At 38.0% G+C, this 16,512-nt stretch overlaps 1 protein-coding gene across 6 annotated transcripts in view; it reads left to right on the forward strand.

Annotated features, from left to right (window-relative positions):
* Window positions 1-15,620, forward strand: part of SEC24D (SEC24 homolog D, COPII coat complex component) — a 104,992-nt gene extending 89,372 nt beyond the window's left edge. For 5 of the 6 annotated variants that reach the window (XM_038581766.1, XM_038581764.1, XM_038581769.1 and 2 more), the window contains 4 exons: window positions 4,194-4,373; window positions 6,694-6,885; window positions 9,552-9,641; window positions 14,788-14,928. In XM_038581766.1, the coding sequence (XP_038437694.1) occupies window positions 4,194-4,373; window positions 6,694-6,885; window positions 9,552-9,641; window positions 14,788-14,928 (603 nt within the window). Of the gene's footprint in view, window positions 1-4,193; window positions 4,374-6,693; window positions 6,886-9,551; window positions 9,642-14,787 lie in introns of all 6 variants that reach the window. The other variant, XM_038581768.1, reaches the window with a different exon arrangement.
* Window positions 15,621-16,512: the final 892 nt, after the last annotated feature.

Below are 16,512 nucleotides of genomic sequence, written 5' to 3' on the forward strand. Positions count from 1 at the left end.
CAGTGAACAACAGATGGGAAAGCTTTGTGGTTAACTTATTGTCAAAAATGGGTGCTGAGAGGACATCTGAAACCACACTCAAAAGTAAGGCCGTAGAAACAGAGATGATGTAGGTAAAATTGGAAGGTGGGGAGCAAATTTCATAATCTGGGTAAAGAAGGAAAATAAAATGCAGTTAGTAGCTTGGACTTTTCACAAAAAAATCCTTTGTGTGCTGTTCTTTTTTTTTTTTTTTTTTTTTTAAGATTTTATTTATTTATTCATGAGAGACAGAGAGAGAGAGAGAGGCAGAGACACAGGCGGAGGGAGAAGTAGGCTTCCTACTGGGAGCCTGATGCGGGATTCAATCCCAGGGCCCTGGGATCATGACCTGAGCCAGAGGCAGATATCTGTTCCACCACTGAGCTACCCAGGCGTCCCCTTTCTGTGCTGTTCTAAGTGATTAAATTAGCCGCCCATTCTTCTATGTCCTGTGTTGACAGTCACATAAGGAACTCTTGAATCTGTATGTCAGTGTCACTCCTCATTATCATCCGAAAGATTTGACACTTCGGTAACTGAACTCCAGTATTAGTACTCTTTCACAGTATATTGTTTAATTTATACAAAACCCACCGGTGCACCTGGATCTAGTCCAGTCATGAGCATTTTACACTCCAGTTTTAGTTTGTTTTACAGTTCTAGAAACATTCTGTCTCTGGAGTATCTCATACTTCAGAAGGAGTAGTTTAAAGAGAACAGGTATAGTTAAGTGTCCTCTCAGAAAGTGTATTTGTTAATGTTAAAGCAACTGGATTCAAAGACCTTAAGTTAAAAACAAATCTGTTGCCTATCTAAGGAAAGAAATAAAATCTGTCTTTTCCTTCTGGTTTGAAAGTTAAAGGCTTTGTCTCTACTACTAGATCATGTGGTTATACAGTTTAATTATTTCTGGCGGAAAAACATGATGATGCCAGATTTTTCTCTGAAAAAGTTGGTAGAACTTATTCCTATTCTTATCATGAGATTTTACTTTCTCCAAGAGCACATTTCAAGTGTACATTTCAACCAGTGATGTGTTATAATAAATGACATAATTTAGATATCTTATGATTATCCATCATGGAGTGGGGAAAATGTAGGGATTATAAAACTTAGTGACAGTAGTATATTAAAATATACTCTCACTTAAAAACATGAAATGGCTGGACTTCGGGTTCTCTTCAGAGAATGTAACTTCAGATGTATTGCCCATCCACAGTTCACTTGTGAGAAACAGCATCTGAGAACAGTATACTTGGATTATATGACACTGGACCTCAGAAGATCTGCTTTTATTGAACAGGGCCAAGACTAGCTTGAGGCAAGAGAGGCACTTAGTATGCAAAATTTAAGGCAGCATCTACTCTGAAGGTCATATTTAGATGCTGGGTTAAGACATAATAACTACAGGGACACTTGGGTGGCTCAGCAGTGAGTGTCTGCCTTCAGTTCAGGGTGTGATCCTGGAGTCCCAGGATTGAGTCCCACGTCAGGCTCCCTGCATGGAGCCTGCTTCTCCCTCTGCCTGTGTCTCTGCCTCTCTCTCTGTCTCTCATGAATAAATAAATAAAATCTTAAAAAAAAAAAAAGAGACATAACTACAAACAACATTAAAACAATTTGTTAAGCTTATATAAGCAAGGTAGATTCTTTTTATTACATCTGATAATGTACTCTTCCGAACTTAAATACATTACATTGGATGAGAGTACAGTGACTTCAAATGGCAAGTCAGATGCACCTAACTGCAAAATAGTTTTGTTTTTTAAAAATTCATCACCACTTCCGTCATTTCAAAACTCAGAGAAGAATTCTCCAAATTCAATCAAACTGGACTCAGGTGAATTTCTATGCCTTCCTCACCTGTACCTTTTCTCTCCAAGAATGATTGTTATTTATGGAGGGGATCCAGAGAGGTGGGGTAAGGTTTATAGTGCCACATTTTCTTCCCACCTCAAAAACATTGACTAAGGTTTTTTGTGCCCTAACTCCATTCTTCTTTTCCATCGTCAATTTTCCTCCTTATATGTACCTCCTCTGTTTTCTTCTGCATGTCCCCTCTGATCCAATCTCTTTTGGTCATACTTTTAGTACTGTAGGGCCATCATAGGCCAGGAAGCTCACCCCTTGGTGGCATTTAGGACAATAGATTTCTAAACTATCTTAATATAACCTGATTAATGAAAAGCAACCAGTGAATTTATAAGATATTTTAAAAACTGTGTGTACATGCTTCTAGATGAGAATCTAAGAATATTCTTAATCCATAATATGTAAAGCACCTAACTGATAACTGGCCAAGCATTAAGGCCACATGGCTCTGGAATAGGATTATGACCTGGTTCCTACATCTTTTGATCATATTTTTCTTTGCTTGAAAAAGTGATGCAGTAGCAAATGTTGTCAAATAAAAACCTTCCATACTAGAGACAAAAAATTATAAGAAGAGTATTCTACTCTGATGAGGAAACATGTGTTTACCTGTCTTTGATTCTCTGAAAAAAGATTAGGAGGAGAAGGGAAACAAACTACAAAGTAGAATTGTCCTGAAATAGGTTTGCCTGAACCAGTTAGAAAACTCTTAAACACTCCTTACTTAGTAGATCATGAGAAAAAACTTAAAATATGAAAAGATTTAAATTGAGGAATAAATCCTAATGGAGTCACGAGGGAAATTTTCTTTTCAGTGTGGATTCTGATAAGTATATATTCTTTTTCATCATTAAGAGAGAACACTATGGGCAGCCTGGGTGGCTCAGTGGTTTAACGCCACCTTCAACCCAGGGCATGATCCTGGGGACCTGGGATCGAGTCACGTGTCGGGCTCCCTGCATGGAGCCTGCTTCTCCCTCTGCCTGTGTCTCTGCCTCTCTCTCTCTCTCTTTCTCTCTGTGTCTCTCATAAATAAATAAAATCTTAAAAAAAAAAGAGAACACTTAAAAAGAAATCATGAATTTATAGATCAGATATTTATATTTATAAATGATCATTATCTTCTATGTATCTTTTTTCTTTTGGGTATTTCCTTGTCCATTGACCTATTGTTGAATGGAAGGAAGTGACACTCAGATCCATCTTGATTCTTGGTCATTTTTATAAAATTGTGTTGGGAGAAGGTTAAACAATACAAATTATTTGTAAATCTTTTTTTTTTAATTCATCAGGATAAGTTTCCAGAAGTGCTACATTGTGTTTTGTGCTACATTGTGTTTGTATTTGCAGCATCACATTACAGTATGTATGTACTTCAGAATAGTAAGAGTGAGCTCACATGAGCCAAAGTGGGGATGGAGAAGGAGAATACAGGTGGATCAGAAAGACAGAATTAAAATAATTCATATACTAATTGAAGGTAAATAAAAAATGATATTAGGGTTCATCTGGTAGTTCTAGTATCTCAAATAGGAAACATAAGAGGAAGAACATATTTATGGGATTGTAGGAGTTTGATTTTGCCTATTGCCATTCAGCAGTGACACACCTAAATCCATGAAGCATTTCCTATTTTAGTTTGTATCTATAGTATTGCAACCTCCTTGTTATGTTTTATCTGTTTATATCTGTTATCTCTGATGGACTTCGGCACTTTGTGACATTGACTGTCTCTTATTCCTCTGAATATCGTTGACACTTTGCATAGAACCCATGACACCATTCAATATGTGTTTCATGAGTTTATGACTAACTGTGAATTTAAGATGCATGAAAAGAATAAAGCGATATCTCACAGACAGTTGAAAAAATACTGTTCTTAAAAATACTGTTCTTAAGGTTGGTAATACAGTTTAGGAAATCATTTATTTAATTGTATTTAATAAATGTGTGATACTATATGCTAGGTACCATTATAAGTGCTTCATAATAATCATTTGATCCTCCCTCCTAACAATCCCAGTTTTAGATGAGAAAACCTAGGAAAAGGGAGAATGATTTGCCCAGGGTCACACACCTGGTAAGAGACAGAGCAGGGACTGCCTCCTGCCAAAGCACCGAGAGAAAACTGCCGTTCTGTGAATACCTAGCATGTGCCAGTTTCTGTGTTCTGCGTACTTTATCTGGACTTATCATTGAATCCTCACCTCACCTCAAAAACAAATGATGGTTCTGTCTTACAGAGAAAGTTCAGGGTTCCTTCTGATAAAGGCTAATAAGCACATGTCTTTCTTTTTCAGCTTATTTTACCAGATTCCATGAAAGTATTACCAGTGTACATGAATTGTTTGTTAAAAAATTGTGTGCTGCTTAGCAGACCAGAGATCTCAACAGATGAGCGGGCATACCAGAGACAGCTGGTCATGACCATGGGTGTGGCTGACTCTCAGCTTTTCTTCTATCCCCAACTTCTACCAATAGTAAGTATAATGCAGTGGTGCATTTCCTAGAGGAGCCTGGAAGGGATATGTTATATATTTTCCTTTTCCATATGTTATATCTGAAACATTTTGTTCTTGAGAAGAAATTTAAAGGCACTAATGCCTTCGGAGTATGTAGTGTGGGACTGAGAGCACAGACAGGCTCTTTGAGCAAGTTGTGTATGGGCATCAACATGTGTTCAGAAAGGTGATGGTGATGGTGGGGGATTCGAGGTGTTCCTACTCCAGCAAATTGCTCAGATGATTACTTTTCTTTCCTCATGCTCTAATTGGCAGGTTGAAAAGTCAGAATATAAGTTGGAGCAAGCCAAGCTTCAATTATTCAAGCCAAGCTTATAGCATTAAGGGCAACTGATATGTGTGTACATGAGATCTCATGTACACACGTGTATTTGTTTCTGTACAAGGTATGAGTGTTTAAGAGTCACCACATTTAATTAGAATGGCTGTGATTAGCCTTGACCAAATACAATTAAGGATTTACAAATCAGCATATATTTGAGGGCACCTACACTTTACAAGGGAACAACTTTACTTGCCCTCAGAGAATTTACTTTGCATGTATTCCACTTATTTGAAGTCAGTCTTAATGTCTTATATGCCTCTGTACTCTGTGACTAAGCTCTTTTTCTCTGAGACCTAACAAGTTCAAGTTATAATTGAGGGATAAAAGAGGGGAAGGCTGATGGCATATTTCTAATTCCCATATTGAAAGTCCCATGTAGGCTCTCAGTAACAATACAATCTCTATTAAATTAGGTTGGAAATTAAAAAGCTATTCTTTCAACATGAATGTTAGGTATGAATTATTAAAAAATGATTGATTTTCAGATAAAATTGAATTAGCAACAACCTATTTGCCAGAGAAAACTAGAACTCTAAGGATAAGAGTATCACCACTCCACTAAAATCTTCTTGCCCAGGTCACCATGGCCAGCATGTTGCTAAATCCAAAGGGCAGTTCGCCAGCATCTGCCATAGTTTATTTCTTCCTCTAGAAACACCTTCTTCACTTGACTTCTCCTAGTTTCTCCTGCTTCCTTGGCCACTTTTCCTGCTGCCTTTGCTAGCTTATCCTCTTCTTGTGAGAGCATCCTGGTGCTCAGTCCTTGGGAAGCTTCTCTTGTCTATCTGCACTCAACCCCATAGGGGGCTCATCTGTCCTTTCAATGCCACTTACACACTGATTCCCATGTTTATATCTCCAGCCAGGCCTCTATCCTGAACTCTAGATGTGTCATTCCTGTAGCCTACCAAGCATCTCTCTGTGGGTATATAATGGGCACCTTAAACTGAGCCCTGATTGCCTCTCCACTCCTACTCTCCTGCAGTCTTCTCCATCCCCATTTGCCTCTGCTCTCTCTCTTGTCAATTTTTCCGGCCAAAGCTTGCAGTCACCCTTGACTGCCTTAGTTCATTCATCTGTCGCATCTCATCCACCAGCAAACATGTCAGCTCCTTGCCAAGAATGTCCAGGTTTTGATTACTTTCTCTCCTCCTTAATCTGTCACCACCCAGATTCGAGCATAATCATCTCTCCCGTGAACTATGACAGTACGCTCCTAGCAAACCTTGACACTTTCACCTTTGCCTCTCTGGTCTGTGTTCGGCATAAAAATCAGAGTGATCCTGTTAAAATAATTATGAGCTCACATCCATTTACTACTCAAAACACTGTAGGATTTCCCATTTCAGTAAATACCACATTTCCTACTGCCTTGGCCCAGTGCGGTCCGTACTAACCTCCTTTGCTTCCTATCTGATCTCATCTTTTGTTACTGTCCACTTCCTCACTCTACTCCAGGTTCCCCAGCCTCTTGCTGATCCTGAAACATCTGAGACAGATTCTTGCCCTCAGATCTTTGCACCAACTGTTTCCTCTATCTTGTATGTTCTTCCCCAGAGATCCCCATGGCCCCATCTCTCATCTCTTCAGGTCTATTCAAAAGTTACCTTCCCAACAAGCCTTCTTGGACTACCCTGTTTAAAATTGTACCACCAGCACTGACATGCCCTGTCTGTCTCACTTTCTGCTGCTTTTCTTCATAGCACTTAACACCATTTAAAACTCAGTGTATTTTATTTATGTTATTTGTTGCCTCTTATTCCTTCCAAAAAATGATTAGCTGTTCGAGGCAGCTTGAACAGTTACTGTCTAATAACAAGAATAATGCCTGACACACAATAAGCATTCATTAAATATGCACTGAAAGGAAAGAAGGGAAGAGGTGAAAGGAAAAGGGAGAGAGAGAGAGAAGGGGAGGAGGACAGACTAACTCTCCTGCCTTTGCCTTTATAGCACACTTTAGATGTCAAGAGTACAACACTTCCTGCTGCTATTCGTTGCTCTGAGTCCCGTCTTTCAGAAGAAGGAATATTCTTATTGGCTAATGGTCTAAACATGTTCTTATGGTTAGGAGTTAGTAGCCCACCAGAACTGGTCCAAGGAATATTTAATGTGCCATCCTTTGCACATGTCAACACAGATATGGTAAGTAGGTTTTTTTTTTTTTCGTTTTTGTGGTAATATACAAATTCTTTTTTAAAAAAAGATTTTATTTATTTATTTGAGAGAGAGAATGAGTATGAAAGAGAACAAGTAGAGGGGAGGGCTAGAGGGAGAAGCAGATTCCCTGCTGAGCAGGGAGCCGGACTCAGGGCTTAATCCCAGGACCCTGGGACCATGACCTGAGCCAACTCTCACTTAACCAACTGAGCCACCCAGGTGCCCTGGTAATGTACAGATTTTTAAATGTTTCGTGTTCATGTGCAACCACATACTACAGAGTAAAAAAGAACAATTAGGCATATAGTTCTTTATAAGAAAGAACTATATTATATATAGTTCTATACTGTACTATGTATACTATATATACTATACTATACTATATATATAATACTATAAATATATTATCAAACAACCAAAATACATGACTCTAATTAGAGATTACCAACACATCCCAGTCATTTACTATGTGTTCATTACTGTGCTTTAAATACTTTAAAAACATCATTCCATTTAATTCTCATAACAAATCAGTGAGATGGATATTGTTGTCAATGTTTTATAGATGAATTAAGATTTGGAGACAAGTTCTTTCAGGTGGAAAGTGAATTTAGTTCTTATACTCTGTACTCATCCCTGAACTGCATATTTAGAAGAATGCAGAAATCTTTTATACATGTTCAGCTACAGACTAAGACTATGTCAGATTAGTGAGTTGCAAAATAATAATCTTACAAAAACAGGTTATTATACCCCTTTGTTATATATAAGTTATATACTCCTCTCATTATAAGAGACTGTGGACTTGATATAAAATGAATACAAATGACTTTATTTTTGAAGTTCCTTAAGAGGGGTGTCTGGATAGTTCAGTCATTTAAAGTTCTGCCTTCCACTCCAGTTGTGATCTCAGGGTCCTGGGCTTGAGCCCCATGTTGGCCTCCCTGCTTAGCTCCCTCTCCCTCTGCCCCTCCCCACCACTCATGTGCTTTCTCTCTCTCTCTCTCAAATAAATAACATCTTAAAAAAAAATAATTAAGTGCCTTAGGAAAAACCAGCAATTACAATTTGTTTGAGAGTCAACATTTATTGCAGATCTTATTTAAAGACCATTGTGGCATGAGCACCATTGCTATGATGGCTATTGTCTTAATCTGCTTAATGGTGGATTTCTTATGAGTTCACATGTATAGCTCAGCAGATTTGTTGCCTGAGGCCAAACTTGTATGATGGAAAACTGAATTAAGTCTAGTTAATTCCCCAGTTTCTGTTATGAAGATAGATACATAATATCTTGTAGGAAGAGACAGGATCAAGTTTCCAGGCTAGGTAGGTGGTCAGTTTAGACAGCTGCATATCCATTGTGAGTGTCAAAAATATATTTTTAAAGGTGTCCATGTCCTACTAAGAGACTAGTTTTAAGATGAAAATTTAGAAATAGCAAGATGCTTGCATGTGGTTAAAATTAAGGAATGGTTAGAAATGCTATTTTTAAAAAATAAAAAATTAAAATTCAATAGACAAAGAGCTATGAATTTGAGGAATGCTTATATAAAATTTAAGGACGCTTCCTCATCTGTCACAATGTATTATTGGAGTAAATGTTAAATGTCTATTTGCTAAATTGATTATTACTCAAGAAAGAAATCTTCAAAGTTTCTCTATCTCAAAGCAACAGATTGATGTTTATATCAGTGTGCCTCCTCTCCACCTTCAAAAAAGAAAAGGAAAAACTAAATATCACTTTCATTTCAGAGACAGTTGGCACTTCAAGACATGTATGTGAAGTGTACTAACATTATTTGTTACATAAAAAGATCTACCTTAATGTCAAAAAATACACATATAGGGGATGGAATGTGAATATAAATAATGAATTTTTTTTTTTTAACACAACTCCTGTGGAAAATATTGGCCATGATCTTTTCCTGACACTTGTGACTTGATGGTAAAATGTTCTATTTTGGCTTTCCAATGGCTGATTCACAGATGATGTTTTAGCTCTTGATATCTTTTTTTGAAAAGTAGGCATTAGCATTTTCCTGTCTTATTGGAAGAAATGAAGTCCAGATCCTTCATGTTCCCTGGAGGCCATGTCTAGGTAGATGGTTATTTTTTATAAGCCGTTAGCCAGATTTCAGGGACATCTCAGGGGCCACAGTCTCCTTGAAAAATCAGCATTTGATGGTTTGTCTAATTTTGGAACAATGGTATTTAGATGGCGTTTTCTAAACATGATAATGATTCACATGGCAACAGATCCACTGTAGGAATAAGGTACATCCTTTTCTCCCATGATAAAGCCTTGAAATAGCCACCTTACAAAGGGATTAAATACGGTGAATGATCTAAAGATATCCTTTGCATAAAACATATACCCATTGTGTAGTTATAGTGATGTACCTGTGTCAAATTCCAGAGAAGGAGGTTTATTTTCAAAAGATGGAAGGTTAGAATTCGTAGAAGTATATGCCAATTAGAATAATTAATTTTTAGTGCATTTTTTTCACACTTTTGGTTTTTAGGTAAACAAACTAAGCCAATATGGTGTAGAAGGATGTTTTTTAACTTTTACATTCTGATAATCTCATTGCTGCTTCTAAGTGTTACCAATTACACTGAAACTTAAACTTTGGTTTTCTTAAATTTAGACATTACTGCCTGAGGTTGGAAACCCATATTCTCAAACACTCAGAATGATAATGAGTATTATCCAACAAAAGAGGCCATATTCAATGAAGGTAAGAATGAAATTTTATTTTTTTCCTTTCTTTGTGTTTTTTAAAAATTTCATTACAAACTTTTTTATTTATTTATTTATTTATTTATTTATTTATTTATTTATTTATTTATTTAAAGATTTTATTTATTTATTCATGAGAGAGAGAGGCAGAGAGGCAGAGACTCAGGCAGAGAGAGAAGCAGGCTCCATGCAGGGAGCCCGATGCAGGAGTTGATCCCTGGAATCCGGGATCACACCCTGAGCCAAAGGCAGTGCTCAACTGCGGAGCCACCCAGGCGTCCCTCATTACAGACTTTTAAAATGCATGTCCTGTGTCTTTATCATGTGGTCTTTTTTATAGAAACCTCATATTAACCTCTAATATAGCTACCTACTCTACAGATGAAAACATAAAAGTAAAAGTAAATAGCTATCACCACAGGCTGACCATAGGTTATTTTAGTAAGTTTAACTTAGTAATCATGAAGAACTTTTCATGGCTTAGTAGCAATTGATACCATTAACAGACTATGAAATGACTGCCTTTAGTGCTTAAAAGTACTTAATTACAGAACTACCATTCAGAACATTTTTAAAATTTTATTTTTACAACTTTAGATTTATGTTCTCTGAGAAGTTTGTTATTCTAGCCCTTCTAAGCCCTTCAGAAGTTTTAAGTTTGAATAAAAGAACATGAAATGTCTGTAACTCAGGAAAATTATACCTTGTTATTAAGTCCCAGCTACTTACCTATCTTCCTTCTCCAGCTCAATATTAGACTCTCCTAGAATTTAAAATGTACAGTTGATGCTGCTTTATTACTGTGCCACTCCCTGCAGAGGTATAGGACACTCACCTGGAGGTGGACCTCTACAACAGTCAGGGTATTAGGGGTCATTTTCCCCTGAAACATAAATGTGATAGGAATCTAAGTCAACATCCTTAACCATAAAAGATATTAATGCATGTGCACATCAACTTTAGGCAGAGCTGAGGTAAATTGAACTAATGAAGAGCTTTATAATCTCTAGGATGACTGGGTGAACACAGAATGTTTCCAGAACTCTTTTCACATCACATGACATCTACTCAAGTTCAGTTTCAAGGCAAGACCTAGAGATGGCAGAGAAGGCTCACACTAAATAAATTTTTCATATAATATTCTGAATGCCTGGAGGCATGTAATAAAATCTAAGGTTTCATGAAACAAAAATTGACAACCACGATATTGAGTGCACAGCAATGATGATCCATCCACCTTTATTCCAGCTGCAGCAGCAGCATCCCCACCACCTGCTCCATTTGCAGAGAAGAGGCTAAATGTGGAGATCATTTTTGTGCTCAGTAGCCTCTCCTTCAAGGACAAATAAAACTTCTCTCTCCTCTGCTTTCTCCTATCTGCTCTAATAGTGCATGTTATTAGCTTTTTATAAAAATACCTGGAATAAGCTCTGAATATATGTAAATAAGATATGAGCAGTTGCATGTTAACTAATTTTGTCTTGCATCCTTAAATCAAATTTTCTTATGTGCCACTTGCAAATGTATCTGTTGTTTATAAGACTTGGGCCTTTTCAAGGTGCTATCTGTATAACAAACTTGAAAATCTAAAATCTACAGATACTAGAGTTGAAAGGAATCTAGAAGATACCTGGTCCTCCAACTACTTTTCATCTCCCTCCAGCACCATCTAACAGATAGGAAAGTGAGGCTCTGCGGAGTTCACTCACGTGCATTACTGTATCCTGGCTAGATCGGGGCAGATACAGGCTGAGCACCAGCTGCTTAGTCCACTGTACTTGGCCCTGACATTTGAAAATAGACCACACAAAGGAAATAAAAACACATTTATAGAATCTCTAGATCTCTTTTAAAGAGTCAAGATTGAATAGGGAACAAAAGCTGGAACGGAAGGGTCAAGAACAGTAGAATCAAATCCTTCTGGATCTGGCCCTTGTAGACCTCATCATTGTCTCCATGCTTTTATATTTATGGGGGAACAAGAAGAGATTGCTATCACGCTCTATCTGGGAAGATTACCTAAATCAAATATCTCACTGATAAATTCTCGTACTGCCCTGCTCCAGGCTCTGTGTTCCATGCCCTTGTCATTCTTTTCTTCCACATGTGTTTTCTAGATTACTCCCCTCCCATTGGTTCCTTTCTAGTTTATAAAGCAGTTCAAATCTACCTTCATTGGGGATCCCTGGGTGGCTCAGTGGTTTGGCGCCTGCCTTTTAGCCCAGGGCTTGATCCTGGAGTCCTGGGATCGAGTCCCGCATCAGGCTCCCTGCCCGGGGCCTGCTTCTCCCTCTGCCTGTGTCTCTGCCTCTCTCTCTGTGTGTCTCTCGTGAATAAATAAATAAAATCTTAAAAAAAACAAACAAACCAAAAAACAAAAAGCAAATCTACCTTCATTGAAGCTCCTGTTTCTCCAAGATTCTGCTTCCCTTTTATTTTTGTATTAAATACTAACAATATACCAGGCATTTTATCACTGTGCTTCTTGAAAAAGCCATCTATTAACTGCTTATATTCCCTCATTCCCATGTCTCCAGCTACATGAAAATGGGCAAACTGCTAAGGAAATTCTCAATCCCTTTACAACACTTACAAAATTGAATATTACCTCTTTCCTCAAATTTTCTCTTCTGTCAACTTTCAAAACTGTATTTTGTCAGAATGCTCCTTTCTCACTGACCTTTTTCTTTGGCTTCCTTTCATTTATCTCCCCCATAAGAAGAGTTGGTGTCCCCCTAAGTTGTGTCTTTGGCTGTCTTCTCATTCACCTCATTCTTTTGGGCCATCCTAATCACTTTCATTACTTATGAGGGCAGGCAGTGAGAGATGAGAAGGCTTTTGAAGTGCAATGATTCTTTTTTTTTTTTTTAAGATTTTATTTACTTATTCATGAGAGACAAAAAGAGAGAGAGAGAGACACAGGCAGAGGGAGAAGCAGGCTCCCTCTGGGGAGCCTGATGTGGGACTCAATCCCAGGACCCTAGGATTATGACCTGAGCTGAAGGCAGACGCTCAACCTCTGAGCCACCCAGGCCATGATTCTTTAAGGCCATTGGTACTGTGGCCTAGAGAATATAAACAGGGACTACTTGAGATGGTCAGTTCTTCCATGTAGGAGGCTGTGAGGCAACCAGCACTGATCATTTGAATATTCTTTTGCCACTCTACATAAGGCTATGTTCCTCCCTATAGAAGGAAATGTAAAGGGAAGGGGCTGATAAAATATGGATTCCTCAGTTCATCTCAGTACTTTTTCCTCTTATTTTTGTGGTCTACTCCTTGAGAAGACCACCAGCATGTTAAGACAGCTAAGACTACTTGCCACCACTTCCATGAATCTGCTTCCTGAAACCTTCCACCATACTTTCTGTGTCATTCTGGAATGAGTAGTGAGTAGTTCAACTTTGTCTGTAGAAACTCAAATGGTAGAGCCAGGGCTTTTTTGTTTTGTTTTAAGATTTTATTTATCTTAAAGATAGAAAGGAAAGAGCATGAGCACAGAGAGGAGCAGAGGGAGAGGGGGAAGCAGACTTTACTGAGCAGGGAGCCCTAGATAGGGCTCAATCCCAGGACCCTCAGATCATGAGCTGAGTCCAAGTCAGATGCTTAATTGACTGAGCCCCCCAGGCAACCTGAGCCAGAATATTTGTTATTTTACCTTAAAGCTAAATTTATTCCTAGGCTGAAATTCACTTCCTGTTCTGTTTCCCACCTCATATCATAGCCAGACACACTTCATCAAAGGTTTTACAGTGAGCACCACAGGAAAATAAATAACCCAAGTGAATGGCAGCAACAAAATATGTCCCTCACATGTGTAGTATGAACCCCCCCCCATTCATTTCCAGAGAAATTAAATTCTAAAGAAATTCTGAAGAAATCAGAGCCTCAAATCCATCCATTCACAATGTCTCATACTGCCCAATCCCAGCCAGGGCGTTTTCACTGAGGCCAGATCCACATTGCCATTGGCCATCAGACACAATGTAGAGGCCTAGTGGCAGTTCGGAGAAGGTGGGTAACACCATCAGTAAAAAGAAAATGGCCTTGGCTTCAGGCTCACCAGGTTGCAAGTCTGAAGCTTCCATCAAAGGTTTGTTTTGCTTCTCCATGTTGGAATGGAGTGTGCCTGTCCACACAGCTGTTCCAGTGCCATGTCCCCATTTCCACATGGATAAGCAATTAATGAGTTTGCATTTTCTTTTTCTCTAAGTCTTGGAAATCCATTGTGTTTTACATTTACAGCACAACCCAGTTCAGACTAGCCATGTTTCAAGTGTTCAATAATCACATCTAGGTGGCTACACTTCTGGACGGCATGGCCCTAGATAGTAGTTAGGAGCAGGGAACAAGAGTCCCCTGTGTAGTCCATCTCTGTAGCACCTCTCAATTGTGTTTATTTTTCTTTTCTTTTTTTTTTTAGTAGGTTCCTGGCCAATGGGGGGCTTGAACTCATGACACTGAGATCAAGGATCACATGTTCTACCCATGTAGCACCTCTCAAATCTCCTCCCTTTCTACCTTTACTGCCCTGTAATTCAGATCCTAATCATCTCTACCTAAATGCCTCCAACTGCTTCCTATGTAGTTTCCCTCATCTCTTAATGCATTCTATATGCTACCAGTTAACGCCTCTTGTTCTTTTTTTTTTTTTTTTAACTCCTCTTGTTCTGCAGCACTTTCACTGGATCATGATTCCCTCAAAAGTTCCAACTTACTTAGGCTTTTGTCCCTAATCTTAAGGTTGTTTATCCCTAACCTTCTACTGACTTTGAGACTGTTAGTTCACATGTCAGCCATATCCATCTTTGGAATGTGGTGTACGGCACCCCATTATGGAATGTTCTCTAAACCCCATCTTTAAGGAAATCCTACCTTATCCTTTAAGACTCCAGTGATAGTACCATTCTGAAGCCTTGCCCATGGTGCTTTATGTTTCATTGTTGCCACTTATACTTGTATGTCTTGGGTTTTATGGTTTGGGGGTCAGTGCCTCCCTCCACTCTGGATAATAGGCAATTTCCCATCATCCTCTAAAGCTTCACACACAGTGGACATAATATAATTTTGGTGAAATTTAAGCATACAAAATTGAGCGACATTCAGAGAATGTTCATAACCACCTACCTTGTTATTTTTCCTAGCTGACAATAGTAAAGCAGCGAGAGCAGCCAGAAATGGTTTTCCGACAGTTCCTGGTAGAAGACAAAGGACTTTATGGAGGATCTTCTTATGTGGATTTCCTTTGCTGTGTTCACAAAGAGATCTGCCAGCTGCTTAATTAATTGGATCTTCTCTATTGTTAATGTTGCATTTCTAAGGAGATAATCTCCTTCTTGGTGCCTAATTCTCCAGATGATAACCGGCTAGTTTTGATTTCTCGCTCATTTTCAGAATAGCTTTCCAAGACGACACTTAGGACTTCAGCTTTGGTGCTCAGGTATAAAGTCAATGAAGGTACAATTGTACCTTTTAAAGGGAACATTCGATTTCTGATCGCACAATTTTTAACTGTTAAAAGTGATACAGTTTGCATTTCATGAAAGGCATAGTTTACAGAACTGTAAACATTCTCAGTTTTTTTCTTTGTGCTAGACATATAAATTATTTTTCAAAATGTATAGATTTGGGGTAAAAAGTTGTCTTGGCTCTCCCATTTGCAGTGAGGGGGAAAAAACATTTTTACATTATACCTAATTTTTTTAAACCATGTAACACCTATTAAACATGTTTTTCAACTTAAAGTTTGCCTTGCAGACTTTTAATAACCTTGGAATCTATTTGGTAGAACAATTTGTGTTCTATGTTTTTTTCATAATTGTATGTTGTGTATGTTAAAACTATTTTCCAGTTGTTGTTTTGTCTATAAAACTGTCTTAATCTATATTCTTAATGGTTCTCTGTACAATTTTGAGGGTTTCTACCTGTAAATAATGGATATTAACCAGTATCAATAAATCACTTCATATGCTCTTTACTCAAGAGGTAGAAATTTTTTAGGTATCTTGAGGTTTTATTTTTTTAAATATTTTATTTATTTATTCATGAGAGACACACAGTGAGACGCAGAGCCACAGCAGAGGGAGAAGCAGGCTCCCTGTGGGGAGCCTGATGCAGGACTTAATCCCAGGACCCTGGGATGACACCCTGAGCAAAAGGCAGACATTCAACCACTGAGCTACCCAGGTGCCTTGGTATTTTGAGATTTTAAAAAGAAATAAGGGTAGTACTCAATGTCTTGGAAAAAGTTATTTAAAAGGTTCACTAAGAACAAATTGGAAAAACTAAAAAAAAATTTGGGGGGGGTTGGAAAGTATTTTAGATGAATAAATCAATCTAGGAAATATCAGAGACAATGTACTTGAGAAATGCATTTAAAAAAATTCTCTAATATGTCCTGTGGGCAGAATAATAGAAATGGGCTGGCTACATGAGACCATTATTAATGAATATATATATATATAAACAAACCTGGGAGAGTGTTTTTGAGTGGTCTGACACAGGCATCTGTCCTGTATCTGCCCTATTCAACTTTGGTATCAATGATATGAATAAATATTAAGAGTTAAGTATATTGAGTACATATAATGTCCTAAGGACTGCACTTTGTGTTTTATGACCATTTATTCCTCATGGTAACCCCAATCTCATTACTGGCCCCATTCACAGATGAGGAAAAGACTTGAAGTAATTAAGTCAAGATCTTATCTATGATTACACAGCTAGTAAGGTTTATAAATTAGATGCTATGAAATTGAGTAGAATAGTAAACTAACAGGATTAAAATCTCTTCCCATGTTAGCCAACTGACGTTTCAGATCAAGTTGGATGGGTTTAGTATATGTGCTGCCGAAGCGAGCACATGGATG

This window comes from Canis lupus, chromosome 32, assembly GCF_011100685.1.
Source record: "Canis lupus familiaris isolate Mischka breed German Shepherd chromosome 32, alternate assembly UU_Cfam_GSD_1.0, whole genome shotgun sequence".
Lineage (NCBI taxonomy): Eukaryota > Metazoa > Chordata > Mammalia > Carnivora > Canidae > Canis > Canis lupus.